Raw genomic sequence first — 24,005 nt, forward strand, 5'->3', positions numbered from 1 at the left:
ATGAAGCCATCCGCTGACGAGGTGGGTGAAAACCCCCAAAGTATGACGATGACGGGCCTACAAACAAGGAAGATACTGGATGGCATGGCAAAGAAAAAGGGAAACAACGATGATCATCAGGAGAGAAGAGGGTCCCACAGGAGCGGACGAGAATCAGCCCCGTCATTCCCTGGTGGAGGAAATCAGGCCAGTCTGACCGATCTTATGCTGGTGGAGAGAGAGAGCTAGTCTAGCTCAGCTCGATTACCTACCTAGGTACGGAGTACGAAGTACCTACTTGATACTTGTGCCAGTGGCGATTCACACTGTATGGCTCTCGAACAGGAATTCCCATCCTGACAGGCAAGAGACCGTTATTCCCTTTATTGACCGAGAAACCAATTTGTCCAAGTCCCTCGCAAGGGGTCTTACCCTATTTTCAAGGAGAAGGGCGATTATGGAAAATGAATCAAGGGATAGGAGGAGGTACCCCGACAACAACATTTTACGAGCGAGGTGAGTGACAGATCAAGCGATGAGATCACTCATGCAGTCATGCGACCTTCCAATCCCTGCACACAGCAGAACAGGGTGATACATCACCGGGAAGTGGAAACCAAAAACAGCCCTCGTTGCATGGCTACAGCTAAACACGGAACTCTATCGTTGACACGTCGCTCCCCCGCTCCAGAAGCTCAGCCAAACTGCTATGCGGCGACGGTGGCTTAACGTTTCGAGCCCACAGACCGTGGGGCGAACAAGGCTCAAAGGGAGAGAGAAGTACGGAGTAAGTGCCCCCCGATCGAGAATCATGAGGGGAGTCCGCAAGCCCAACATGGTTATGGTTATACCGTACCGTATGATCGGTATCATGAGGTAATGATGCGGTCGAAAGAGAAATCTCAACGGGATGCATGGGACCTGCTTGTCAGCCACTGATGGGAAGCGGGGGGAGCAGCCAGGGCGCTTGAAACGACCGCGGCCCGACATGCGAGGTTTTGAAAACCCGCCCAGTTGCCATTCCCCTCAACGTTTCTGACCCTGAGATGGGGATGATAGCTGTCGTCAAGACATGGCTTCCACCCTACTACCCCTACGTGGGAGTACACTGCCGTTGTTGATGGTAGGGGGTGTTTTGCAACGCCCCTGCAGGTTGCCCGCTTAGACTCCACCGGTCGATGTCTTGTCAGAAACGGCAAAGCACCTCATGCGGCCCTGGGTCGATCGCAAGGGTTGTTCATAATCTGGGGCCTCGAATCTATCCCTCGCTGCGGCAGGCTTTAAAACCAGCGTCAGGTTTCTATATATAAGACAAAGAGAAAAGGGAGAGACATATCAATTTTTCATTGTTATGTTGTCTATCTATACGGTTGAAAAAAGTTCTATGACTGAAATAATAGTCGCCCACCACCCTCGCGGTGGGTCTTTCGGTTCGAGAAAGATCCCTAAAGCTGAGAGCTTTCTGATGGAGAGCAGTTGGATGCTTCTTTGACAGCCCTAACCTGTTGGATCGATTGATCAACGAGGCGACGGAAGAGGCAGTTGGATGCGCATCTTCCTGACTGGCTTTGAATGTGTAAAAATTTTAGAACAAGAATATCAAAAGACTGCATCGCTACTTCCCCGGGGGTGCTCCGACCCTGTCTCCCCAGCACTGGAGCGGGCGTCCCGACGGGCCCTTTCTTCTCTCTTGATCGGAGAGAAAGAAGATATGCCCGGAGACGACCCTCCCCTGCCACTGCAGTAAAAGGGTCGAAGGTCCGATTCAAGGCTGCAATTGCTGCGCCAAGGTTGATTGAATGGATTTCTGTCCATTCAATTTACCACGCGGTGATGTCTTCCACCTCCGCTTCGCCGAAGGTGCTGCTCTTTGTCAATCGGTTGACTCCGTCAGCACCTGCCACCACGTCACCGACGGGCGGCCGGGCCATGATGTCCGGCAGGACCTCCCGGAAGAACTCCAGGATGTAGTGGTTGACCTGCTCGAATTGAAGCAGGAACGCGTCGTGACCCTCGGGGCTGTCGATACGCTTGAGCCGCGAGTCTGGGATGCCCGCGGCCACCTCTTGCTGTTCCTCGAAGGTGAAGAGCCCGTCGCTTTCGATACCCAGCACCAAGGCGGGCTGTTCCACCTGCGACAGCGCCTCCCGTACCGGATCCGCCGACAACGGACTGACTCGGTGCCTCGACACATCGTGGGTGTCCAGCTTCCGGGTGATGGCGATGTAGCAGTTGGCGTCGAATCGCTTCACGAACTTGTCTCCCTGGTACCGGAGGTACGACTGGGCGGAGAAGTAAGTCTGGGGACGCTTTTTGCCATCCCCATTGGTGCGGGACTCGATGGTCTTGCTGAATGTTTTGGTTCCGGAGAACTGCGGGTCCGTGTACTGGATCTCCGCGGAAGTGGTCTCTTGCTGTGGCGCCGGCGAATTGCGCTCGCTGGCCCGGTGGCCATCATTGTGGATCGCCCAGTGCTCATTGGGCGGGCTGGGCAACCGTTGCGTGCCATTGATATTTTGTCGCTTCGTCGGGTCGGGCACATTGCGACCGAACCGAGACTCGAACGAGTTGCGGCTCCGGTAGGTCAACAGGGCCGACATGCGGGCCGCCCCCAAACCAGTGGTCGGGGGATCTTCGAACGAATAATAGCCATCATCGTATTTTGGGTCACTGTAGATGCTCTGTCGCTGAGCCTCACCCCAGCTGATGCACCAGGCCGAATGGCGCGCAGATGTGGCAATCGGAACAATGGCCCGCACGTAGTCCTTGCCAAAGTAGGCGTACTCCAGGGTCAGCATGCCACCCATGGAGCCACCCACGACGGCGGCGATCTGGCGGATGCCGAGGAAGTCGAGAACAATCTTGTGAATCCTGTTCGAGCGTTGTCAGTAACAAATTTTCCTTTGGAGCGCAACGGTTTTGGAGCATAAAAGCGTGTTCATACCTGACGTCGTCGCGTACAGTCGTCAGAGGGAACTCCGGACCATAGAGGCCCTTCTCCGGGGACCCATCCTTGTAAGTGACGGCACTGGCACTCCCATACGGACTCCCCAAACTGTTCAGACAGATCACGTAGAATCGCGAGGTATCAAAGGCCTGACCGGGACCACCCAGCAGAGGACCCCACCAGTCGGCCACATCGGCACTACCACTCAGCGCATGGCAAATCACCAACGCGTTGTCGGCCTCGGGAGACAATTGACCCCGCGTCGTGTAGGAGATGGGGACATTGTGCAGGGTCACGCCCGATTCGAGGGTGAAGGACGGAACCACCACAAACTGTTGATCGGTGATGAGTTGCGAATAGGGATTTTCAGATTGCGAGTCGACTCTCTCTACGGGATTTAGTAGCCGTTCACATCTTCCTGGGAAAGAGGGGGAGGATACTGACGGAGTGTCGCCGAAGGGCTGTTGGATTCGTGGGCCATTCTTAGCTCACAGAGGAGGGGGGGGGATATCGAAAGGAATTGGAAAGCAATTACAGATAAGAGACAAGAGGGGAGAAGTTGCACAAAAGAAGAAGGATAGATGTAGATGTGAGGAGAAGAGTCAAAGTGGGAAGTAGAGTAGAGGGAGTCAAAGAACCGGGGGACTCGATGACTCAGGCCAATCGGGAGGCCAACAAGACAAAACTTGCACTTTTGCCCCGCGGGAAACTCAACTCCGATAACGGGATGACTCAGCATTTTATATGCAGACACAGATACCAGCACTATTGCATCATTATGGACATGTCCACTATATTACCACCAATTATTGGTAGTCAATCTGTAATATTTACTTTCTATTGGTGACCAACAACAACATAGAACAACATTCCAGTCAGATGGCTTGATCTCGTCGAACGTAAACGGTGATGTCGCCAAAGAGTTTCGTACCCAAGTCGACGAGATGCTCCTCATAGTGATGCATCAATGCTCGTACGCGCGAAGTGTGTGGATCGGTTCTAGTTAAATGTCAGCATTTGGGTGGAACCGTACAAGGCTACACGTACACGCCATATTCGTCGGAGGACTCTTCGTCTTCCTCTCCCACATGTTCCCAGATGAGGACAGCCGGTCGAGCAATGTCGGCGACAATCTCTTTGATAGGGATGTTAGAGCTGCATGAAAAAACCACGGACGAATCGTCAATTCCGAGGAGACCCTGTGGATCATCAAGAACCGCGACATTGGATTCTTTGAGGGTGGATTTGTCAATGCCAGTGTATACTGGATCTTGGACGTAGCAAGGGATTCTGCCGCTCCTGCTTCTGACCCTCAACCATTCCCGCACCGTGAGGATCAGCGCATGCTGGAATTCCGACCGACTGGAGGTGCGGTCGATGGACATCGAGCCACAGGAGAATCCAAGCACTTTTTCGATGTTCAGTGTTTTTGGAATGGACTCCAGGGTAGACCCCAGGTCTTTGCACATCTGACTTGCCTCCCAGGATTCTCTGCTCGTCCGGAAGCTTTCGCGGACCACCTGGCTCTCGCGCAGGGCGTAATGGCACGCAGGCTCCTTTGTGTCTTTTTTCCGTCGAGACATCCAGTGGGCGATCCGCAGGCTGCAGGTTGCCTCTTGCAGGTTTCCATGCCACCTCAAAAGACTCTGGGTCATGTGCACTCGCGCGCAGTAGACAATGTACGGATCCTGTCTAGTACGGTCAGCTCAGTTTTGTCGACACGATTGGATCCTAGTCAATCTACATCTCATGTTCGAAGGCCCCCGAGTCAAAGCCCTTGCGGGTCTCACCCGTCAACACGTCGAATTCGACCCCCACCCCGTCCACGCCTTTGACCGTGATCTTGTCTCCGCACAGAGACGATCGCTGGAGTTGCTTGGAAACCTCTCGGATCGACTGCTTCGTGAAGAAGGGCGTCCCCGCTTCGTACAGCTTGTCTATGCGAGTCATCGCTTCCGTCACGCTGCTCACTGGCGCAGTCTCGCTCTTGTCTCCAACCCAGTGGCAGGGCCCTTGAATGGAGTACATTGTCATCGTGACAAGCCGAATAATGTTCCGTACACGGTCAGGACAGGGGTTCAACGATGGTAAGATGGGAAGATTAATTCCACACAATCAAGGAGAAAAAGGATATTCAACAAGAAGAAAAGGAGATTTGTCCAGAGAAACAGATCATGGTCATATTTGCCAGTGACAGGGGCGATCAAGTACGGCGGCTGGACAGCCAGTGACACCCGGCGGACTCTCCCTGTGACCAACTAGTCACTGCATCTACCAAGTCACCGGCCACTGTCATTCTCTGCAATCAAGATTTACTTTTGTGGAATATACTATACTGTAGGGATTTTCCCTGGCCCATTTTCTATCCACGCTCTTCATGCTTGAGGATATGGCTCATATGTGCCCCGCAGGCTCCAATTGAATACCCAACTGCTAGTAGTCCCTGGTGTGGAATCGTCGCACACATCAGTACTCCATATGTGAACCATGACCGCAAGCTTGAGACAGCAGTAATTGGGACTATAGAAAGCCAACCAATTGATCATACAATGATGTCTCCAGGTGAAGACCAAAGGGTCAGAAATATGTCCTGGGACGCTCCAGTTGTCGTATAATTATACGCGTGAATATGTACTGTCACAACAATGGATTATATAATGTAGACTAACCGGAAATGGAACAATGCAGATCACGCTGCAGCTAAGCCCAAGACGGCAGGCGGAGTGTCAGCAACAGTCACGTGCTTTGAACACCAATCCCAACTAAGCCTAGCGCCCCAGCATACATCATTTCCGCCTGGACTTCTCACTTGGCAACCCGAGACCTCTCCAAACCGCAGGGGTATTCGCAATCAATCGCATTCGAGCAATGGCACTGATAGCTCCCACTTGAACCCGCGCCCCAACAACAACGAGAAGATCTCGCACGACGCTCATTCCATACATGACAGACTACTCCATCGCTTGCGATCCTGCCTCACAATGGCCGACTATTCGAAGTGGAAGGTCGTCGACTTGAAGGCCGAGCTGAAGCGGCGCGGTATTGCGCAGACGGGCCTCCGCGTCAAACAGCAGTTTATTGATAGGCTGGTTGAGGAAGATGAGAAGGGAGAACCAGGTGGTACAGTTCAGGAGCCGGCGCCGGAGTCGGAAGCCGCTCCGGAGGTAGCAGCCAAGGAACCGGAGCAACCTGCCGAACCTGAACCTGAGCCTGAACCTCAACCCCAACCCGATTCTGTGCCCGAGCCTGAACCAGAGTCACCCACAGAGCAGCCCGCAGGTGAAGCGACACAGCCTACGGAAGTAGTGAGCGACAAGGAAGAGCAGCCGAGGGAATCTGCCCCGAGCGGAACACAAGACGAGCAAGCGGTGGAGAAGCAGGATGATCAGGCTCAACCCGAACCACCTAGCGAGGCACCGGAAAAGCCAGTAGAAAGCGTGAAACAGGCTGATGCCGGAGATCAAGCTCCTTCGCCGCCCTCCGTGTCCCAACCGCCTCCTGCCCAACCGGTCGAGCAGGCTCCCGGAGACGCAGCCCCGCAACAGCCCGCGCCGGCTGACACGAATGGCGCAGGCCCAGACACCGCCACCGGAAAGGGCGCACCGTCAGACGCGAACACGGAACTGTCAACACCTCTCCCCACAGAAGAGGTCTTGGAGGACCGTCGGAAGCGTAAGCGTCGCAGCCAGAGTCCCGTTCCCACCGCCGAGGCCATTGCGAACAAGAAGGCCAAAGCCCAAGAGAACGGCTCGGAGACGGCTTCCCCGAGGGGGGAAGACTCGATGGATGTGGATAGAGACGATAAGCAGGAAGCCAGTGAGGCCCCGGACGCACGCGCAGATGATCGTGACCGTCCCGCCTCCACCCAAGACGAAGCCGCCCCCGAAAGTCCCGATGCACGAGCGAAGAAGGGCGCCCCGAAACAGGACGTGCGTTTCAAGGGGCTCTTTGCGGCCAAGGAACCGCAGCAGCCCCGACCTGCATCTCCGCCGGCGGACACGGCCATGGACGATGAGCACGTGGAGCCCGCGCTCCACGCTGCCACCGCCGCTCTCTACGTCGATGGACTCATGCGGCCGCTCCAACCCACTGCCCTTCGCACCCACCTGGCTAGTCTGGCGTCGCCGCCCGGGAGTTCTCCCAACCCCGACGTGATCGTGGATTTTTACCTGGACCCCATCAAAACGCATTGCTTTGCCGCTTTTACGAACGTCACGGCTGCCACCCGGGCGCGGGCGGCTCTCCACGGCACCGTCTGGCCTCCCGAGCGCAACCGGAAGACCCTGTTCGTCGACTTCATCCCCGAAAACAAGCTCCACGAATGGATCGACACGGAAGAGCGGTCCCGGGGCCGCGGTGGCCCTCCGGCCCGCTGGGAGGTGAAGTTCGACCGGACCGAGGACGGCGTGGAGGCGGTCCTGGAGGAAGTGGACGCGCGAACCGGAGGCGCTCCGCCCGGCCGCGGACCCGAGCCGGGCGACTTCTCGCGCCCACCACCCACGGGACCTCGCGCCGATATCGAACCCGGCCGACGACCTAGTGGGCCCCCGGCGGCGGAGCCCACCCCGCGACCGGGACAAGGGTTTCAGCCGTTGGATGAACTGTTCATGTCTACCACCGCCAAACCCAAACTATACTATCTTCCGGTTCCCCGGCGAGTGGCGGATCGACGTCTGGACCGGTTCGACGATCTGCTGCAAAAGGGCTCGTTCCCCCGCCGCGGCGGCGACGAGCTGCGGCGCATCACCTTTGAAGACGAGGATCTCTTTGTCGATCATGGGCCGGAATTTGCGCCGCGTGGTGGGTACCGTGGCGGCGGTCGTGGCGGGGGCCGCGGACGCGGTCGCGGACGTGGCGGGTTTGGCGATTCTTGGCGCGATGAGCCGCGGGGACGATACTATTGATCATACTGTGCCATTTCGGTCATTGGATTAGGACCTTCTCTTCTTTTGTCTCCGTTCTGACGAACCAAACCGTATCTTGAACGGCATCCCTCTTGTCAGCGGGGATGGATCTTGGAGGGGAAATGTTTCATGTATAGTAGATGGGGCGATAAAGGATAAGGGATTTGGGAACATGGACTTGGGAATTGATGTCCAACCTGTAGATGTAACTATACAATGACTTTCTTTCCTTCTATGAAATCCGATCGAAGATCTGGATACTTGATGTATGACAGATGTCAGATCGGATCGGCGGTGCCTGATTTGGATTCCTCAGGCTTGTCCAAAGCTTGGCGTTTATTTTCCATTTTCCATTTTCCATTTTCGTCTTTTTCTTCTTTCTTCTTCATCTCAATCTTCTCCTTTGTCTTTTTCTGTCTGACTTCGGTCCTTTCCCTGGACTGGTCATTTCGCTTCGTTTGAGGTCCAATCGGGGTGCAGTCGGCACGTTCGGTCCTTTCTCCATCCCTTGTACTCCGTACACCGTACAGCCTCGTGGTTATTCATCTGCCTTGTTCTCTGATCAGACTGATTTTCCCTTTCGATGGGACACCTCACCACCACCAACACCCATTGATTCTTCCGTTCTTGACCATTCTCTTTTCTCTCTGGTCGCCTACCCCTGATTGTTCATTGACATCGTCGAGTCAAGACGCGACAATCTTTGGTTCCAGGGGTTGATCGTCTGTTTCGGGACAAAACCGGCGGCGGCAACAGATCATCCGCCCGGTCTGGCCAAGTCTTGATCGTCTCTTTGGACTGCAGAAGATCTGTTTTTCCAATGATCCTCTTGGGATTGGAATCCATTTGCTCTTTCTATTTCTGATGCTGTATTATTATTGTTATTTTTAGTTTGCTTCGTCCCTCTTCCCCACCTTGTTTATTGACTTGTCTGTTTCTTCACCGTTCAATTCCCCTGGGAGGCTTTTCGTTCCCACGAGCCTCTAGTGACTGCAATCATGGGCTGGCCCAAGTGTAATGCAACACTCGAACATGAGACGAGTATGTTGGTCCCGATCGCGTCATTTCCGATAGTGGTGAACAGAAAACTGACGAGAATTGCGCGTGTGCAGTCACCGAGGTTCCCTTGTGGCCAGATGGGATCACCTTTCATAATTTATGTTTAGTTGTCGGGGGGGTATTTGCCCTCATCGCGTGTGGGTTCTCCTTCTACTTGATCATGGGCCATGCCACACATTACAGCAAACCGGAGGAGCAACGCCAGTACGTTTTTCTCTTTCTCCCTCTCTTTCTATGCCTCGAGATCGGTGGACTAACGCTGCTGCGACGTCGCTATAGAAATATCCGCATCCTGTTAATGATCCCCGTCTACTGCATTGTCGCATGGGTCGGCACTTTCTTCTACAAGCACTCCGTCTACTACAGTGTCATTGGCGACTGCTACGAAGCGTTCACTATCTCCGCCTTTTTCGCGCTGATGTGTCACTATCTCGCCCCGGACCTGCATAGTCAGAAGGAATATTTCCGAGGAATCGCGCCGCAACCGTGGGTCTGGCCGGTCACTTGGTTTCAGAAATGTGGCGGATGGCGCAAAATATGGAGGACGCCTCGAAGCGGCCTGACGTGGTTTAATGTGAGAATGACCGGGGATGGGGATTGACAGGACCTTCGCTAATGGGTGCCCTCCGTCTAGATCATTTGGATATCGGTCTTTCAGTATTGTCTTCTGCGGGTGCTCATGACGATTCTCGCGGTGGTCACGCAAACGTTCAACTTGTACTGCGAGGACTCGCTCAATCCGGCGTTTGCCCACATCTGGGTAAGAGATGCTGCATTGACACCGTCATCAGGGATCATCTAATAAATTCGTGCAGGTCTTGGTCATCGAGTGTACCTCGGTCACGATCGCCATGTACTGTTTGATCCAGTTCTTCATCCAGGTCCGGCCCGATATCAACCACCACAGTCCCTTCCTGAAGATCTTGTCGATCAAACTGGTCGTCTTCCTTTCGTTCTGGCAAACCTCCCTCATCTCCTTTCTCTTCTCATCCGGCGCCATCAAAGCAACCGACAAGATCCAAGCGCCCGACCTGAACGTCGGACTTCCCAACCTGCTCATCTGTATCGAGATGGCCATCTTCTCCGTCTTACACCTGTGGGCGTTTTCGTGGAAGCCGTACGCGTTCGACAAATGGACATTCGATGAAGTGAACGACGTCTATGGCGATCGCAAACCGAAATACTACGGCGGATTCTGGGGCCTCAAAGCTCTCCTCAACGCCTTCAACCCGTTGGACATCGTCAAGGCCGTAAGCCGCGGCTTCCGCTGGCTATTCGTCGGCCGCAAGACGCGCATGATGGACCCCAGCTACCAACAGACCCCCGACGACGCCATCGGGCTGAACGCCTCCGAGCCAGGCACGAACCACGCAACCGCCTACGAAGGCGCCAGAGGATCATTCACAAACGCCGGCCCCCAACCCGGACGATACTACCCCGATCCGAACACCGACGAAGAAGGCGCCGTGCTCCTGTCGCACGCGCAACCCACCGGCTTGACGTCCCACTCGACGACCGACGTCAGCAGAATGCCCCCACCGTACGAGGATACCAGCAACCGGGACCTCTACCTCTCAACCCCTCGGCGATCTGGCAGCCCATCCTCCTTGTCCCTCCTAGAACCCGCCACCCACAATTCCCGCCCGTATTCACCATACGACGACACAGAAAACCCATACCTAGTCCGGTCCCCGCTAGACGACGGCCCATCCAGCCAGACACCTCTCCATCATCACGACGCCCCCTATCCAACCGGCCCTGCCCCTCTAAACGCCCAGGACCCCATCCCACTACCAGAATCATACCAACCCCCACCTCTCAATCACGACGGCGCTCATCCCCCGCGGTAGACGGCCCTTTGCCTGGATGGCCCTTACCCCCAACGATCAATCACAATCATGTACATAGATATGGATGGACCTCACATATTCTCTCAACCTGTTGGCACTGAGAACCAGACGGCCTTTGGTTTCTTGTTGTTGTTCTCATTACGATGCCTATGATCTTATACTCTTGTCATATACAAATACCCATCGCTTTTTGTTTTTCTCTACTTTCTCCTTTTCTCTTTGTTCATTTAGGGTTAGGATTGTTAGAGGGTGAGTCATGTTGTAATCAGTGTAATCATGCATTACACATGGTGAATAGCTCTTCCTATGACTACGTCGAACAAAATCTCAATATATACTCATAAAGAGGAAAGAAAGGTTTCGCTTCATTCATGATTCATTAATAAGCGTTCTAAGGCACTGGTGCACTCAAACAAGGGGATGGATTCATATTAGCACGGTGTATCATTCGCGTGACGATGATGCAGTGAGGAAAGCGCAAAAAAGCGGGTCACGTCGTCAGCCATAGATCATGCCATGCCGTCCCGACCCATGTACATTTCCTCGTCGAAGCGCGACGACGACGCCGATATCCCTTGAGACTTCCGCGGGGGCACGTTAGTCCTCCGGACGTGGGTGACGACCGCAGTGCGTTTGCCCAGCTCGCGCATGGAGCTGATGCTCTGGCCGAGTTTGCCTAGGAGCGCGACGAGGTGCACGTCGTTGCTCTGGGCGAGGATCTCGGAGGTGAAGGCGCTTTGTTCGGTCGGGGTGAGGAGCGAGAGGTGGGCGAGGAGGGAGTTGATGTTGCGGAGGATGGGGTACGAGAGCGTCGCTTGTTTGGTGCTGTCGGTGGTGGTGGAGCCTTCGGCGGTGGATATGCTGGCGAGGTAAGATTTGATTAGCGAGATGCGGGACTCGAGGGTTCGGATGGCGTTGAGGCGGGTGTTGAGGTTGGCGATTACTGTTGTGGATTCTTTGGTTAGCTATGGGCTGGGTCGTATGGTGGTCGGGTGACTTACGTTCTTCGTCTTCCTGGGAGAGCAGGGTTGTATTGTTGTCCTTTGTCTTCTGGTCTTCTTTCCTGGACGGCCCGCCGGTGGTTGTGCTCGGTTCATCCACGGCGGCTGCGTTGCGAGCGCTTCTGGCGATGGAGTCGACGCCGATCATCTCTGCCTCGCCGGTCTCCACAAAATAGGGTAGCTCGCGGAATCGTATTGTCAGCAAGTGCTCTTCGCCATCGACCTGCATAGCCTTGCCGCCATCTGCAGCATGCTCGCCCTCGTAAACGCTCTCGTAGACTGTCAGTGGGAGCTTGGCGCTATTCGAGGACGCCCCGTGGACCTGGGAGGGGTGGAAGGCAAGAAACACGGTGGATTCGTTGTAGCTCTGGAGCATCTGGCGGTGGATTGGCAGGTGAGATGTGTTTGGACCGGATGGTGGAGCAGTCGACCACCAGCCTACAAGGTCGAGGGCGGGGGTTTTGTGAACGTCCTTGACTGGAGTTGCAGGGTACGTTAGTATTGACGGAAGTTGTCGCCTGGAGACAGTATCATACGCTGTTGCACCCGTTCGACGAACCAGCCATCGGACAGTTGAGCTTCCCCGTTAGGGCCTTCCACCACGATGCATTCGAATGCATGTTCCAGGGTGATCTCGCGCCCGTTCTGTTGGCCCAGGAGAGCGCCGACTATAGGGCCGCGTTGCTGCCGGGCCGCATGGCGGGTGATGTGGTCGGAGATGGTGAGGAGGATGAGGGGATGAAGCTGGATATGCAGTCCTGAATCGGAAGACTTCTGGGATAAGAGGGATGTCGAATGCTCCGCCATATTGAATGTTGATCGTGTTATCGAGAACTCTGGGAATGAAGTTGGAGAAAGTTGCCAGAGTTGAGATGGGCAGTTGATTGATGACGCTCACCGCCTTGGGCTTCCCCGCTTGTTCAATTGCGGGAGATTGAGCTGTATCAACCATCATCATCGTCATCTTCTTCTTCATCTTTCTCCTCTCTCTTTGATCCTTCCCTTCTCCCTCTCATCTTCACGATAGCTTGACTTTTGTGTGGCGCTGAGAAACATGGCGGTCCCGTCCACGTACGACGAGGTGAAACTTCATCTCCAACAAGTTCAACGCGACCCCACCATCAGTCTAGACCAGGACCTGTTGGACAAGCTGAAAATAGAGCTTACGGAGACGACGGATCGCAGGGTTCCTGCAACACTCCTGGCAGAGATCGCTCACTTACTTCCCGTTCTTCAGGAGGATCCGGAGCCGGTTACAAAGCTGGGTATCAAGGCCAGCACGTATTTTAGCTTCTCGGACCTCCGCTCCCTCGACCCACCGATCAACTTTATCGCGGGGTTCAAGGCCCCGTCGCCCCCGATCAACCTGTTAGTGCTATCGCTGTTGAGGAAAGCAGAGCGGCTTCCTAGCGATACGGCCATAGTTTCTGGTGATTCGGAGCTGGTGGTGTCACTGGTGGAGCTCTGGTTGACGACCGATTCAACGGCCGTTGCGCAGGCTGCTTTGGATACCATATGGGCATTGTTGGAGGTCGATCTGGCAAACTCGGTCGAGAACGGTGGCCATGATCAATCTAACGATGAGAGGGGTAACGGTCTCATGTGGCGGAGGATGTTCACAGATAAAGACGTCTATGGACGCTTCTTCTCCTTGTGTAGCCTCGCGGGCAATGCGAAACGCGAGACGACGTTGGCCCAAGGGCGGCTGATGGCCTTCTTGGTGAAAGTAGGCCGGATACGGTGGGATGTGATCTCAACCTCGCAGGTGCCCGAAGTCGAAGCGAAGTACAAGTGTGAAAGTCTCCTGCAATTTGCGGCTCGCGAGATGGTGGACAAGAGTGATGTTTTGATGCATATGACCTTGCTAAACTTCTTCCATGATCTCCTCGAGATCGATGCTCCGGGTTTGACGATTCGGACTTTCGTACACTCGGCCTCCACATTTTCCTCCCCGGCTCTCGATTTCTTGATCGCGCACAACGTGCATTCGTCGTTGCTGAACTGCTACCTGGATGAGTCAAAATTGGATCCCGTGGATCTGGCGTACCTGCCGGGGCCGATCATGGCTTATGTGGCCCAGTACGCGGATTTATATCCTAACCACTTTCTGAAGAACCCCAAGAGTTTATTAGATCAGATAATATCGCGAATCTCCGCGTCTCTGGCCATCTCGTCCTCCCAATGGGCCCATGGGCCAGCCCCGAGCGGTCAGCTTAACGTCCTGTCTTGCATCCCTCGTGTTCTATTGATAGAGGCCAGTAAGGACGGCCGCAACCCCGTTACGTCGCTCCCTGTCCGTCCACCGAACAAGGAGGTCATCGATACTCTGGCCAAGATCTTGCACGGACCACCGAAGCCGGAGGGAGCGGATACGATGAAGCTCAACATGTTTGGCCAGGCGCCCACGGACTGGCATAAAGAAGCCGCGAGCGCGCGCGTGTTGTACTACATGTATCTGAATAGCCGACCTGACTTATGGGCTGACATTGTCGCCCCGGCTGACACAGTGGCCATGAAAGATGTTTCTTTGGCAGCCATTTCCTTCATGAAAGCCATCGTGACCGCCAATTGGCACGACTTGACTCCCGAGGTGACGGCATCGGGCTCGGACACGTCGCGGTACCAGCTCCCCTCCGAGGAATCTCTGGGTAGCACATCACCCGCGATGCAGGGGGCACTCCCATCCACGGGTGCCTGGGCCGTTCTTACTCCTCCCGCGCTGACCACCTTGCTCCCCTATCTGTTCAAGCCACCGCGCTCGTACGCCGAGTTCGTGGGCGGCGGGGCTGGGGATTCTCAAAACGCTGTCTGGAAGATTGCCACCGCCAAATATGACGTCTTAGCCGCGTTACACGGCCGCCTACAAGAAATAGGAGGAGAAATGGCCGGATTTGAGGATATTGTTCGGACCCTCGGCCAACGGGTGAACGATGGGCCATGGGGACCTGTGTCACAGACCGAAACGCGGGTTGAAGCCATGGGAATGTGAGCACACCAGGTTAGGTCAATTAACAATACAATACCTTTCAATTTCTACAGTAGCTACAAACAATCCAAATTCCAGTACCTGCTCTATACTCTATATAGGGCTGTAGATCTTAGCCCTACCTTCCAAATCAGGTAACTGGTAAAGGCGGTGAGGCGGACTTCCGGCGGAACTTTTTTTCTCCTCATTTCCCAGTCATCGCCATTTCAGGCTTCGTCGCGATCTTTTTTGCGGAGGAGGACTGACCGAGCATATCATTCGGTCGTCTCCGTCGTCTCCGTCGTCTCGAATAACCGCCAGTGGACATCATTGATCAAATCCGACCCCCACCCAACAACCATGTCACGATTCGGCGCCAAAAAGGGCCGCAAGCTCCCCGGAGCAGAATTCAGCTGGGACACCGATGGAAACGGCGAGCCCGACACGGCGCCCACGCCGCTCTTCCCAGTATGGCCCCAATCCTTCCCGTTGAGATTCCCACTTTACTAGCGATGATCTACTCTCCTGTAATGGGCGATACTGACCAACACGCGCTAGAAATTCTCCGTACCCCGCGCGCGGCCGTTAAGCGCACGCGAACAACTCCAGGTCGACTACTACCGGGGCCTGCGCGAGCGCTATCACGATGGACCTTACTACTCGATATTGGACTCAGCGTCTACGGCAGCGAAGAAGGGGAGTGTGGCGCGAGTGAACTTTGACAGTTTTCATGGGATGCCGACTTATTCGGGGCGGTATCAGCGGAAGAAGAGGACGATGCCGAGGATGGGGGGGAGGTCGTATAGTGAGTATTTTTTTTTTATTTTTTTTTCCGTCTTTTGGAGATGTTGGTGGTGGTGGTGCGTGGATGGGTTGGATATTGGGCAGGGACAAGCGAGAGCGAAGAAGAAAGATGATGCTAATGGTGCTGGGTACAGTTATGAAATTCTTCCCGCGCGAGCTCTGGCAGACGATCCAGCCTACGTTCAAGCCAGACGCTGCGATGGACGGGTACGCGGGTCAGTTTGCGCGAGCGACTGCTAAGCGCGGGTTCGAGGACGATGAAGAGGAAGATGAGGAGGACGAGACGAAGCGGAAGCGGACGGGCGGGGAGGAGGAGGAGGATAACGAGAAGGACATTCTCGAGGGAGAGGAGGAGGGCGAGGAGGAAGAGATCGTGGATGATGATTTCGAGGACGACGAGGACGAGATGGGTGGGGATTACAACGCGGAGCAGTACTTTGACGGTGGAGACGACGAGTACGGGGATGATGGATTCGGGGATGGCGGTGGTGGGGGAGGCGATGAGGAAACGTACTAAGCGGTTGTTGAGATACCCTTGCTTTGATTATTTGGATTGTGGAGCTGCATCTAGGCGTTTGCCTGTGGATCAGGAGATTGTTTGGCTGCATGATTGATTTCTATGGCAACCGATTTTTGGGTCTGCTATTCGTATATACTGCTAGTGTCAATGGATATATCTATTGGTAGATAGTTTTAACATTGAAGAGCAAGTAGGGCTATACTGTTGTCTAGTCATACGGAGTACAACTATGTCCATTGGCATTGTTGGCGCCAGCATGATACTGCAAATACGACTGCTGCTACACCACCTTACCCCCTTCATCCACCTCATTCGTACTTGTATGTGAGATATCAATCGAACCCACCTGTTCGTTCACTCAATAGCTGATATCTATGCCAACCAAAATGACCGCTAGTGTGCTGAGCACGGTTATTAGGTGTTTACTTTTGAAAGCCACTGCTAGTTAGTATATGCTCATATTGGAGAGAATCATTAGTGAGACAGCATGAGCCCTCACTTTGCTGTCAATTGGGAATCCACACCTTCATCGTCCTTCTATACAACTTGATGCCTGATGCATCAGGCATACAACCCTGGCGATGTCGGCCTGGCCCATGACGTCATCTCACATGGGCAGCCTTAGTCACCGATCCGATATCGATCGAGGGGTCTTTATCTTTATCAATCTTTATCGTCCAGACCAAAACGGAGAATGTTGGATTGTCGACAGTAAAATCTTTCCCCGCCATCACTGCTCTTCCCTCACAACCCTCCTCTCCCTTCAAGAGCAAGAGATCCATCTCATACCTGAGGAGCATGAGTGAGAGTCAGACCCCCAATGCCCCCCCGCGGTCTGCACTCGTGCTGTATGGCTCCGAGACAGGAAATGCCCAGGAGGTGGCCGAAGAGCTGGGTGCTATGATCGAGCGCCTGCATTTCACTACCCACGTGGCGGAATTGAACCAGTTTAAACCGGTGTGTTCGGTCACTCGACAATCGCAACAGAGCTGAGCTGACGGGGGGTGGTTTGCGTTGTAGGAGTCGCTAGATCGATTTACGATTACGATCTTCGCCGTGTCGACGACGGGCCAGGGAGACCTGCCGGCGAATGCACGCGCGTTTTGGAGGTCGTTGCTGCTCAAGAGACTTCCGCCGACGTTTTTGAGCGGGGTTCGTTTCGCGTCGTTTGGGCTGGGTGATACTTCTTATCCTAAGTCAGTTCTATGTTCTTGCCGGTCTCGAGAGAGGTGAAGAGGATGTTGTTTGTTTCTGACGACGAGCAGGTTCAATTGGGCGGCGCGCAAACTGCACAAACGTCTACTCCAGCTGGGGGCAAATGAAATCTATCCTGGTGGGGAGGCCGATCAACAGCATCCAGAAGGGTTCGTGTCTCGTTCTGCTGTCGCGTGTGTTTGTACAAGTTGTTCGTCGAGCTGACTTGTATCTGCCTACAGACTGGAAGGTACATTCATCCCGTGGCTGACGGAGCTACGCAAACATCTGTTGGAGACGTATCCCCTACCGGAGGGGGAGCATCCGATCCCGGACGACGTCCAGTTACCACCCAAATGGGTTCTACGAATAGAAGAAGAAGATCATGCAACACCTGGGACACGGAGCGTCCCCGAAACACATCAACACACCCCCAAATCAGGCGAGCGGCCTCGACTGGACCACGATATCCGGCCTATTCCCGATACGTTGACCGCGACGTTGACGCAGAACAAGCGGGTTACACCATCACAGCACTGGCAGGATGTGCGACATCTCTGTCTCACGGTCCCCGACGAGGTATCCTACGTCCCCGGCGATGTGATCGCCATCACACCGAAGAATTTCGCCGACGACGTTGAGGCCATGATCAAGATGATGGGCTGGGAGGAACAAGCCGATCAGTTGGTCTCACTCGCGCCCAACGTCTTCCAAGCACACGTGGATGAGGTGCACGGGCCGCCCATCGCGGGCCTCCCGTCCTACCCGCGGCTGACGCTACGGGCCCTCATCATGGATTACCTAGACCTACGGGCAATCCCGCGGCGAGCATTCTTCTCGGCGATCGCGCACTACACCAACGATGATATGCACCGGGAACGACTGCTGGAGTTCACGAGCCCGGACCCCGAGTTCCTCAACGACCTGTGGGACTACACGACACGACCGCGCCGCAGCATCCTCGAGGTGCTGCACGAGTTCGACTCGGTCCGGATCCCCTGGCAGCACGCAGCGGCGGTACTACCCGTCTTCCGCGCGCGACAGTTCAGCATCGCCAGCGGCGGCGCGCTGAAGCGGTCGCCCGACGGCGGCACGCAGTTCGAGCTCCTGATCGCCATCGTCAAATACCGGACAGTCATCCGACGGGTCCGCGAGGGCGTCTGCACGCGGTACATCGCGGCGCTCCAGCCCGGGAGTACCCTGCAGGTGCAGCTCCAGCGCGGGGGGCTCCATTCGCCGCGGGAGCAGCTGCTCCGACCGACGATCCTGATCGGGCCGGGCACGGGCGTCGCGCCGCTGCGGTCGATGCTGTGGGAGAAGGCGGCCGTTTCCCAAGCACTCCGGGCCGGGGACGACGGCGGCGACGACGGCGACGGTGATAAACCGGAGATCGGGCCATCCGTCCTAATCTACGGAGCCCGCAATCGGGAAGCGGACTTCTTCTTCGAGGACGAGTGGGCCCGGTTGGCGGAGGCTTGTCAGCTGCAGGTGCTGGCGGGGTTTTCGCGCGACCAGCCGGAGAAGGTCTACGTGCAGGACCTGGTGCGGCGGAACGCCGCGCTGTGCGTGCGGTTGCTGCGCGATGGGCTGGGGTCGGTCTACGTGTGCGGGTCGTCGGGACGGATGCCGGAGGCGGTGCGTGAGGCGTTGATCGAGGCGTTTCAGACGGTGGGAGCGGAGTCCGAGTCGGGGGGGTTGGATCGCGCGCAGGCGGAGGCGTATTTGCTGGGGATGGAGAAGTCGGGGCGGTATAAACAGGAGACGTGGTAGTAGACCTGTAATATTTATAGTCGGGAAGCGGAACCATAGTCGACCGGATCATCAGCATCTGATCCAAAAAATATAGATAATTATAGAGTGACCAGTACCCATCCATCATGTACCGAGTACAGTACTACGTAGATCGTAGTTCAACACCTGTAAGTAAGGTAGGAGAGTTACCTCGGTTGGAAGCGGAGCAGCACAAGCACAACCGGGCCGCATCGGCGCAGGTCTCTCCGCCTTCCCCATCGACGCGCTGATTGGGTGGAGGTCAGTTGACTCGGCCTCAGTCATCCATCCATCCCGACTCCCTTTTGTCCCCGCTCTCTCTCTCTCGCTCTCTCTCTCTTCTATCTCTTTCTGTCTCTCACACAACTTCTCGGTCTTCTATCTCCCTCGTCATTTATTTTCCTCCAATTCACAATGAGTGGTTTGCGGATTCTGGTTCCCATCAAGCGGGTCATTGATTATGCGGTGCGTTTTCCTCCCTTGTGATGTCCGTTTCGCCGAGGTCGGTGAGCACGGCTCTCGCCGACTTCACCATGTCACGTCATGTCACTTCAATGGATATTATACACACCTTTACTCTACTTTACACCTACATTACACCTTCAGCTACTCATATATATACGAATATGTAGATCAAACCCAGAATCAACAAAGCCCAAACAGGCGTCGAAACCGCCGGCGTCAAACACTCGCTGAACCCCTTCGACGAGCTCTCCATCGAAGAGGCCGTCCGCCTGCGCGAACGCAAGGGTCCCCTCAAGGTCGAAAACATCCTGGCCCTGAGCGCGGGCGGGCCCAAGTGCGCCGACACGCTCCGCACGGCGATGGCCATGGGCGCGGACCGGGCGTTCCAGGTGGAGGCGCCCGAGAGCGGCGACGGCGGGCTGGAGCCGCTGAGCGTGGCCAAGATGCTGAAGACGGTCGTCGAGAAGGAGAACATCAACCTGGTGCTGCTGGGCAAGCAGGCGATTGACGGCGACCAGGGCCAGACGGGCCAGATGCTGGCCGGCTTGCTGAACTGGCCGCAGGCGACCCAGGCGAGCAAGGTCGATGTCAAGGATGATAAGGGCACGGTGGAGGTCACCCATGAGGTGGATGGGGGTGTGGAGACGCTGCGGATGCAGCTGCCGCTGGTGATTACGACTGATTTGCGGTTGAACCAGCCGCGGTATGCCAGTCTGCCGAACATCATGAAGGCGAAGAAGAAGCCGCTGGAGAAGAAGACGCTGGCGGAGTTGGGGGTGGATGAGACGAAGCGGTTGAAGACGCTGAAGGTGACCGGTATGTTTCTCTCTTTTGGAATCATCTGTTTCGTAAATTATACTGACAACTATAGAACCCCCTGCTCGCCAGGGTGGCGGCAAGGTCGAGGATGTGGACGGGCTGATCGGCAAGCTGAAGGAGCTTGGTGCGCTGTGAGCCGGCATTGTGTACGTTGTTATGATTTGATTAGACAGTTGATTTGTTTTGAATTGTGTGCATTTGTACATATAGACTGTAGCTGGATCTTTTTTGTCTTCTTTATTATATTGTCTTCATTTTCTTTTCATTCTTTCTTTCTTGATCATCTTTTTTTTTTTTTGTCTTCCGACAGGTCAATCACGCTTGGCAGGTGGCTAGTCTCGTGTAGTGCCGCCGATCGTAAATCTACAATCTTCAATAAGAACATCAGATCAGAAAAAAAAAGCAAGCAAAAGGACCCAAGAGAGAAGAAAGAAAGCAAGAAAGAAAGACAAGACGATGGATAAAGGTAGACCAGATACTCCGATGGGATCCACCACCGCATCCAGAAGCAGGACGATCTGACAGATCGTCTGAATGAACCAGCTGAAAGGTCATCCATCCACCTGACTCAGACTGGTGGTATGAACGACGGTGATCCTAGATGTATGATCCTGGATGGAGGATGGAGGGAAGGGTGAGGTGCATGGGACGTGTCAGTTGGAAGCGGATGTCGATCTTACCCTCCGGATGATCTTAATCCTGGATGAGACAATAGAATCTGAGGTGGTGGAGGTGTCATATTGGGTATATTATCCTGTTCAATTGATACATCTTCACGTCTTGGATCATCAGGTGGAGAGAGGATGATGGACAATGGATTGTTCAAGAACCAAGGGGTCAAAGGGAGAACTTCTAGAAGAAAGAATCGTCTTGTTCTAGAGAGGATCCAGAATCATATCAATCAATCTAGATATCCAAGAACTAACCTAAACCAGTCAAGCGTGGATTGACGATGAACAGGAATGACGCAGAGTCATTCGGTCTCTTCCCCCGCGTTATCATTCTATTCTATTCAATTATATTATATTATATTCTGCTATGTTAGATATGATATTATTGTATGCCAGCCACGATTCTGTCGACGGCGTCCAGCCATTCATCCCAGCCTGTCCTGCCTCCACTTCCGCTGTCGATTATTCTATCATTCCATGCTATTCCCTTCTCTATAAGATAAATATGATTATCTCCTGCAGATGCATCTCATTCTTCCTGTCAATCCCATCTATATCATACTGATTATACCTCCCTTGTACTATATCCTCTCCTCTCCTCCTCTCCTCCTCTCCCCCTCTCTATCATCCCCCCATTATACTGTAACTTATAATCCTCTTCTCCCTTGCTCCCTTCTTCTTCTTCCTTTCTTCCTTTCTTCCTTTCTCCCCCCTCTCCGGGTGTGGATCTACTTCTAGTCGTCGGGGGTTTGTTTATTTTCTACTCTTTTTCACCTATTTAATCTCTGTCTTTTTTTTACTTTACTTTAATTATTTTAATTTCTATTCCCTTCTTCACCTCATTACTCAGACCCTTCTCCTCCCGACAAATCTTCCTCCCAAGGTAAGAATTCCCGTCCTCGTTCCATGGTTACTTACTCCTCATCCGTCCGATTCGGTCGCCACCGGCCTTTTCTCGAACGCGGATCGAACGGCGAGACCTGGATCCAGATCTGTTTTATCATCATGCGAAGATCCTGACGTGCCTTCTTAGCCTCTTCAGCCTACCAATCCTACAAGAATCCCTTTCAGCACTGCATTCCGGACTTCTCCCTTCGCATTCTTCACCTACCCAGCAAGGCGTCCCCGCCTTACATTCCACCCCGTCGCATCGGGTAAAGTTTCATCTGCTCTCCCGTTTTCGTCATATTCAGTTTGTTCAAGGTGCGCACAACGACTGGGTTAAGACTCTGGGTCTTCCTTCCAGTCCGCTGGACTTGGTTCGATCATTGACTTTGGATTTGAACCCATCAACCCTCCCCCCCCTCCCAACATGGCGCCTCATTCGTTCTGGGAAAGGACGAAAGGAACGTCCAAGAAAGGCTTCGATAAGGCATGGCATACTCTCGACAAACTGGGCGATCCCGTCAATCGCCTATCCTACAAAGTCGGCGCAGAGGCCTTCTGGCCCATGACCATCGACAAGGAGAGCGATAAAGCGGCCCGCATCTTACGCAGCTTCTGCAAAGATGGCTTCTACACAGACCAGGAACCTGAGAACCGACGGTCCGACAGCGTCTCCAGCGTCAATAGCAAAGCAACCGGCAACAGCAAAGCAACCGGCAAGATCGATCGTCCCAAGGGCAAGCAACGCGTCCTACAAAAGATCCCCACCAAGGTCATCCGCCAGGCCAAGGGTTTGGCCATCTTCACCACCATGCGCACCGGTCTCTGGTTAAGTGGTTCCGGCGGAAGTGGTGTGCTCCTGGGTCGCATCCCCGAGACTGGCGAGTGGAGTCCCCCGTCCGGCATCATGCTCCATACCTCCGGCATTGGGTTCCTGGCCGGCGTTGACATCTATGATTGCGTCGTCGTCATTAACACCTACGAGGCTTTGAACGCCTTCAAGCATTTCCGCTGTACCCTAGGCGGCGGCCTCAGCGTCGCCGCCGGCCCCGTCGGCATGGGCGGCATGCTCGAGTCCGAAGTCCACAAGCGCCAGGCCCCCATCTGGACCTACATGAAGAGTCGCGGCTTCTATGCCGGCGTCCAGATCGACGGCACCGTCATCATCGAGCGCACCGACGAGAACGAGCGCTTCTTCGGCGAGCGCATCTCCGTGACCGACATCCTGGCCGGCAAGGTGAAACACCCGCCGGACTCCATTAAAACCCTAATGCAGACCGTGCGCGCCGCCCAAGGTGACACCGACGTGGACGAGAGTCTGGTGGCGCCCCCCGGCATCACCCCCGGTGACGTGGACGTGGTTGCCTCGACCTTTGGCGTCCCGGCCGCCGACGATCCGGACCCCTTTGGCGTCAAGGCCCTCGAGGCCGAGGGCCTCTTCATCCGCGAAGCCGGTTCCCGCTCCCGGGCCCACCAGGAGGTCTTCGAATTCCGACCCAGCCCCAGCAGCCCCATCTACTCGACCTACCGGCGCAGCCTCGACAGCTCCCCCCGGACCAGCTGGCGCACCAGCGTCCAGAGCCATACCAGCCAGGACCGCGGCACCCAGACCGAGGCCCCGACGGCCCCGACATCTGTCAGCCGCGCCTCCTCGCGGAGCACCCGCGGCGGCGTCCCCGCCGAGACGCCATCGGAGCCCACCAAGTGGGACCACGAGGGCGTGCAGTGGGAGGCCGCCATCCCAGAACGCCACGCCATCCCCGAGACCGACGACGACGACAAGCGGGATCCAGATGAGTCCTCTCAGGACGAGGACGAAGACGAGGACGAGGACTTTGAGATCCACGAGGTCAGCAGCGCCACCGTGAGCCGCCGCGACAGCGCCCCCTCGTCCCCCATCTCGTTGGATGATCCCCACGCTCCGGTGGACGTCAAGCGTCAGTCGCCTACGTTTACGCGCGCCCGCTTGGTCACCATCCCCAAACGTCCGCCCCCGCCGCCGCTGCCCCCTCGCGATCCTTCCCACCGGCCCTCCGCGTCGCCTCCGGCCTCGCCCGTCTCCCAGCGGGTTGAGTCGCCGCTGCCTCCGCGCAATCCCTCCCACCGAGCGTCCGTCTCTCCTCCAGGCTCGCCCATTCAGGATCAGTCCGAATTGCCCCTCCCGCCCCGCGA

General features: G+C 55.2%; 9 protein-coding genes across 9 annotated transcripts in view; 6 read left to right on the top strand and 3 right to left on the bottom strand.

Moving 5' to 3' along the window:
- Nucleotides 1-1,799: 1,799 nt before the first annotated feature.
- met2 (homoserine O-acetyltransferase) lies at nucleotides 1,800-3,407 on the bottom strand (the record flags this gene model as incomplete). The annotated part of the gene is made up of 3 exons (XM_024816333.1): nucleotides 1,800-2,850; nucleotides 2,924-3,314; nucleotides 3,371-3,407. The coding sequence occupies 3 exons, from the start codon at nucleotides 3,405-3,407 to the stop codon at nucleotides 1,800-1,802; spliced, it is 1,479 nt and encodes a 492-aa protein (XP_024672836.1).
- A 383-nt stretch (nucleotides 3,408-3,790) lies between these two features.
- Nucleotides 3,791-5,261, bottom strand: BDW47DRAFT_104364 (uncharacterized protein; the record flags this gene model as incomplete). The annotated part of the gene is made up of 2 exons (XM_024812305.1): nucleotides 4,671-5,261; nucleotides 3,791-4,618 (listed from the first exon to the last, which is right to left on the bottom strand). Coding segments are annotated over exons 1-2 (734 nt in total), but the record flags the coding sequence as incomplete, so codon positions are not given.
- Nucleotides 5,262-5,660: 399 nt separating this feature from the next.
- Nucleotides 5,661-7,997, top strand: BDW47DRAFT_104368 (SAP domain protein). The gene has a single exon (XM_024812306.1). It carries the CDS (start codon nucleotides 5,908-5,910, stop codon nucleotides 7,828-7,830), a length of 1,923 nt encoding a protein of 640 aa, XP_024672838.1. The 5' UTR covers nucleotides 5,661-5,907; the 3' UTR covers nucleotides 7,831-7,997.
- A 145-nt stretch (nucleotides 7,998-8,142) lies between these two features.
- BDW47DRAFT_104369 (DUF300-domain-containing protein) lies at nucleotides 8,143-10,929 on the top strand. The gene is made up of 5 exons (XM_024812307.1): nucleotides 8,143-8,871; nucleotides 8,943-9,093; nucleotides 9,169-9,463; nucleotides 9,524-9,649; nucleotides 9,705-10,929. The coding sequence occupies exons 1-5, from the start codon at nucleotides 8,829-8,831 to the stop codon at nucleotides 10,737-10,739; spliced, it is 1,650 nt and encodes a 549-aa protein (XP_024672839.1). The 5' UTR covers nucleotides 8,143-8,828; the 3' UTR covers nucleotides 10,740-10,929.
- Nucleotides 10,930-11,077: 148 nt separating this feature from the next.
- Nucleotides 11,078-12,566, bottom strand: BDW47DRAFT_104372 (COP9 signalosome complex subunit 6). The gene is made up of 3 exons (XM_024812308.1): nucleotides 12,277-12,566; nucleotides 11,741-12,217; nucleotides 11,078-11,682 (listed from the first exon to the last, which is right to left on the bottom strand). The coding sequence occupies exons 1-3, from the start codon at nucleotides 12,545-12,547 to the stop codon at nucleotides 11,249-11,251; spliced, it is 1,182 nt and encodes a 393-aa protein (XP_024672840.1). The 5' UTR covers nucleotides 12,548-12,566; the 3' UTR covers nucleotides 11,078-11,248.
- Nucleotides 12,567-12,729: 163 nt separating this feature from the next.
- BDW47DRAFT_104373 (uncharacterized protein) lies at nucleotides 12,730-14,738 on the top strand. Its single transcript, XM_024812309.1, has one exon. It carries the CDS (start codon nucleotides 12,795-12,797, stop codon nucleotides 14,727-14,729), a length of 1,935 nt encoding a protein of 644 aa, XP_024672841.1. The 5' UTR covers nucleotides 12,730-12,794; the 3' UTR covers nucleotides 14,730-14,738.
- Nucleotides 14,739-14,949: 211 nt separating this feature from the next.
- BDW47DRAFT_104374 (DNA-directed RNA polymerase III subunit C31) lies at nucleotides 14,950-16,112 on the top strand. The gene is made up of 3 exons (XM_024812310.1): nucleotides 14,950-15,173; nucleotides 15,264-15,510; nucleotides 15,644-16,112. Exons 1-3 carry the CDS (start codon nucleotides 15,066-15,068, stop codon nucleotides 16,024-16,026), a joined length of 738 nt encoding a protein of 245 aa, XP_024672842.1. The 5' UTR covers nucleotides 14,950-15,065; the 3' UTR covers nucleotides 16,027-16,112.
- A 715-nt stretch (nucleotides 16,113-16,827) lies between these two features.
- tah18 (NAPDH-dependent diflavin reductase) lies at nucleotides 16,828-20,412 on the top strand (the record flags this gene model as incomplete). The annotated part of the gene is made up of 7 exons (XM_024815023.1): nucleotides 16,828-16,986; nucleotides 17,050-17,225; nucleotides 17,295-17,397; nucleotides 17,545-18,971; nucleotides 19,413-19,458; nucleotides 19,626-20,274; nucleotides 20,330-20,412. 7 exons carry the CDS (start codon nucleotides 16,828-16,830, stop codon nucleotides 20,410-20,412), a joined length of 2,643 nt encoding a protein of 880 aa, XP_024672843.1.
- Nucleotides 20,413-21,973: 1,561 nt separating this feature from the next.
- Nucleotides 21,974-24,005, top strand: part of BDW47DRAFT_131172 (DUF500-domain-containing protein) — a 2,970-nt gene continuing 938 nt past the window's right edge. Inside the window, exon 1 of the mRNA XM_024817257.1 lies at nucleotides 21,974-23,946. Coding sequence (XP_024672844.1) covers nucleotides 22,261-23,946 — 1,686 coding nt within the window. The 5' untranslated portion in view covers nucleotides 21,974-22,260. The remainder of the gene's footprint in view (nucleotides 23,947-24,005) is intronic.

This window comes from Aspergillus candidus (assembly GCF_002847045.1).
Source record: "Aspergillus candidus strain CBS 102.13 unplaced genomic scaffold BDW47scaffold_17, whole genome shotgun sequence".
NCBI classification, from domain to species: Eukaryota; Fungi; Ascomycota; class Eurotiomycetes; order Eurotiales; family Aspergillaceae; genus Aspergillus; species Aspergillus candidus.

What these genes read in the sequence shown, in the direction of transcription:
- BDW47DRAFT_104374 (XM_024812310.1), top strand. Translation starts at nt 15,066, where the DNA reads ATGTCACGATTCGGCGCCAAAAAGGGCCGCAAGCTCCCCGGAGCAGAA. An exon ending in CGCCCACGCCGCTCTTCCCA is followed by an intron (nt 15,174 to 15,263) that starts GTATGGCCCCAA and finishes AACACGCGCTAG; the next exon opens with AAATTCTCCGTACCCCGCGC. An exon ending in GATGGGGGGGAGGTCGTATA is followed by an intron (nt 15,511 to 15,643) that starts GTGAGTATTTTT and finishes TGCTGGGTACAG; the next exon opens with TTATGAAATTCTTCCCGCGC.
- BDW47DRAFT_104369 (XM_024812307.1), top strand. Translation starts at nt 8,829, where the DNA reads ATGGGCTGGCCCAAGTGTAATGCAACACTCGAACATGAGACGA. An exon ending in AACACTCGAACATGAGACGA is followed by an intron (nt 8,872 to 8,942) that starts GTATGTTGGTCC and finishes GCGCGTGTGCAG; the next exon opens with TCACCGAGGTTCCCTTGTGG. An exon ending in AAACCGGAGGAGCAACGCCA is followed by an intron (nt 9,094 to 9,168) that starts GTACGTTTTTCT and finishes ACGTCGCTATAG; the next exon opens with AAATATCCGCATCCTGTTAA.
- BDW47DRAFT_104373 (XM_024812309.1), top strand. Translation starts at nt 12,795, where the DNA reads ATGGCGGTCCCGTCCACGTACGACGAGGTGAAACTTCATCTCCAACAA.
- BDW47DRAFT_104368 (XM_024812306.1), top strand. Translation starts at nt 5,908, where the DNA reads ATGGCCGACTATTCGAAGTGGAAGGTCGTCGACTTGAAGGCCGAGCTG.
- BDW47DRAFT_104372 (XM_024812308.1), bottom strand. Translation starts at nt 12,547, where the DNA reads ATGGCGGAGCATTCGACATCCCTCTTATCCCAGAAGTCTTCCGATTCA. An exon ending in CGTCGAACGGGTGCAACAGC is followed by an intron (nt 12,218 to 12,276) that starts GTATGATACTGT and finishes CTGCAACTCCAG; the next exon opens with TCAAGGACGTTCACAAAACC. An exon ending in CTCCCAGGAAGACGAAGAAC is followed by an intron (nt 11,683 to 11,740) that starts GTAAGTCACCCG and finishes AATCCACAACAG; the next exon opens with TAATCGCCAACCTCAACACC.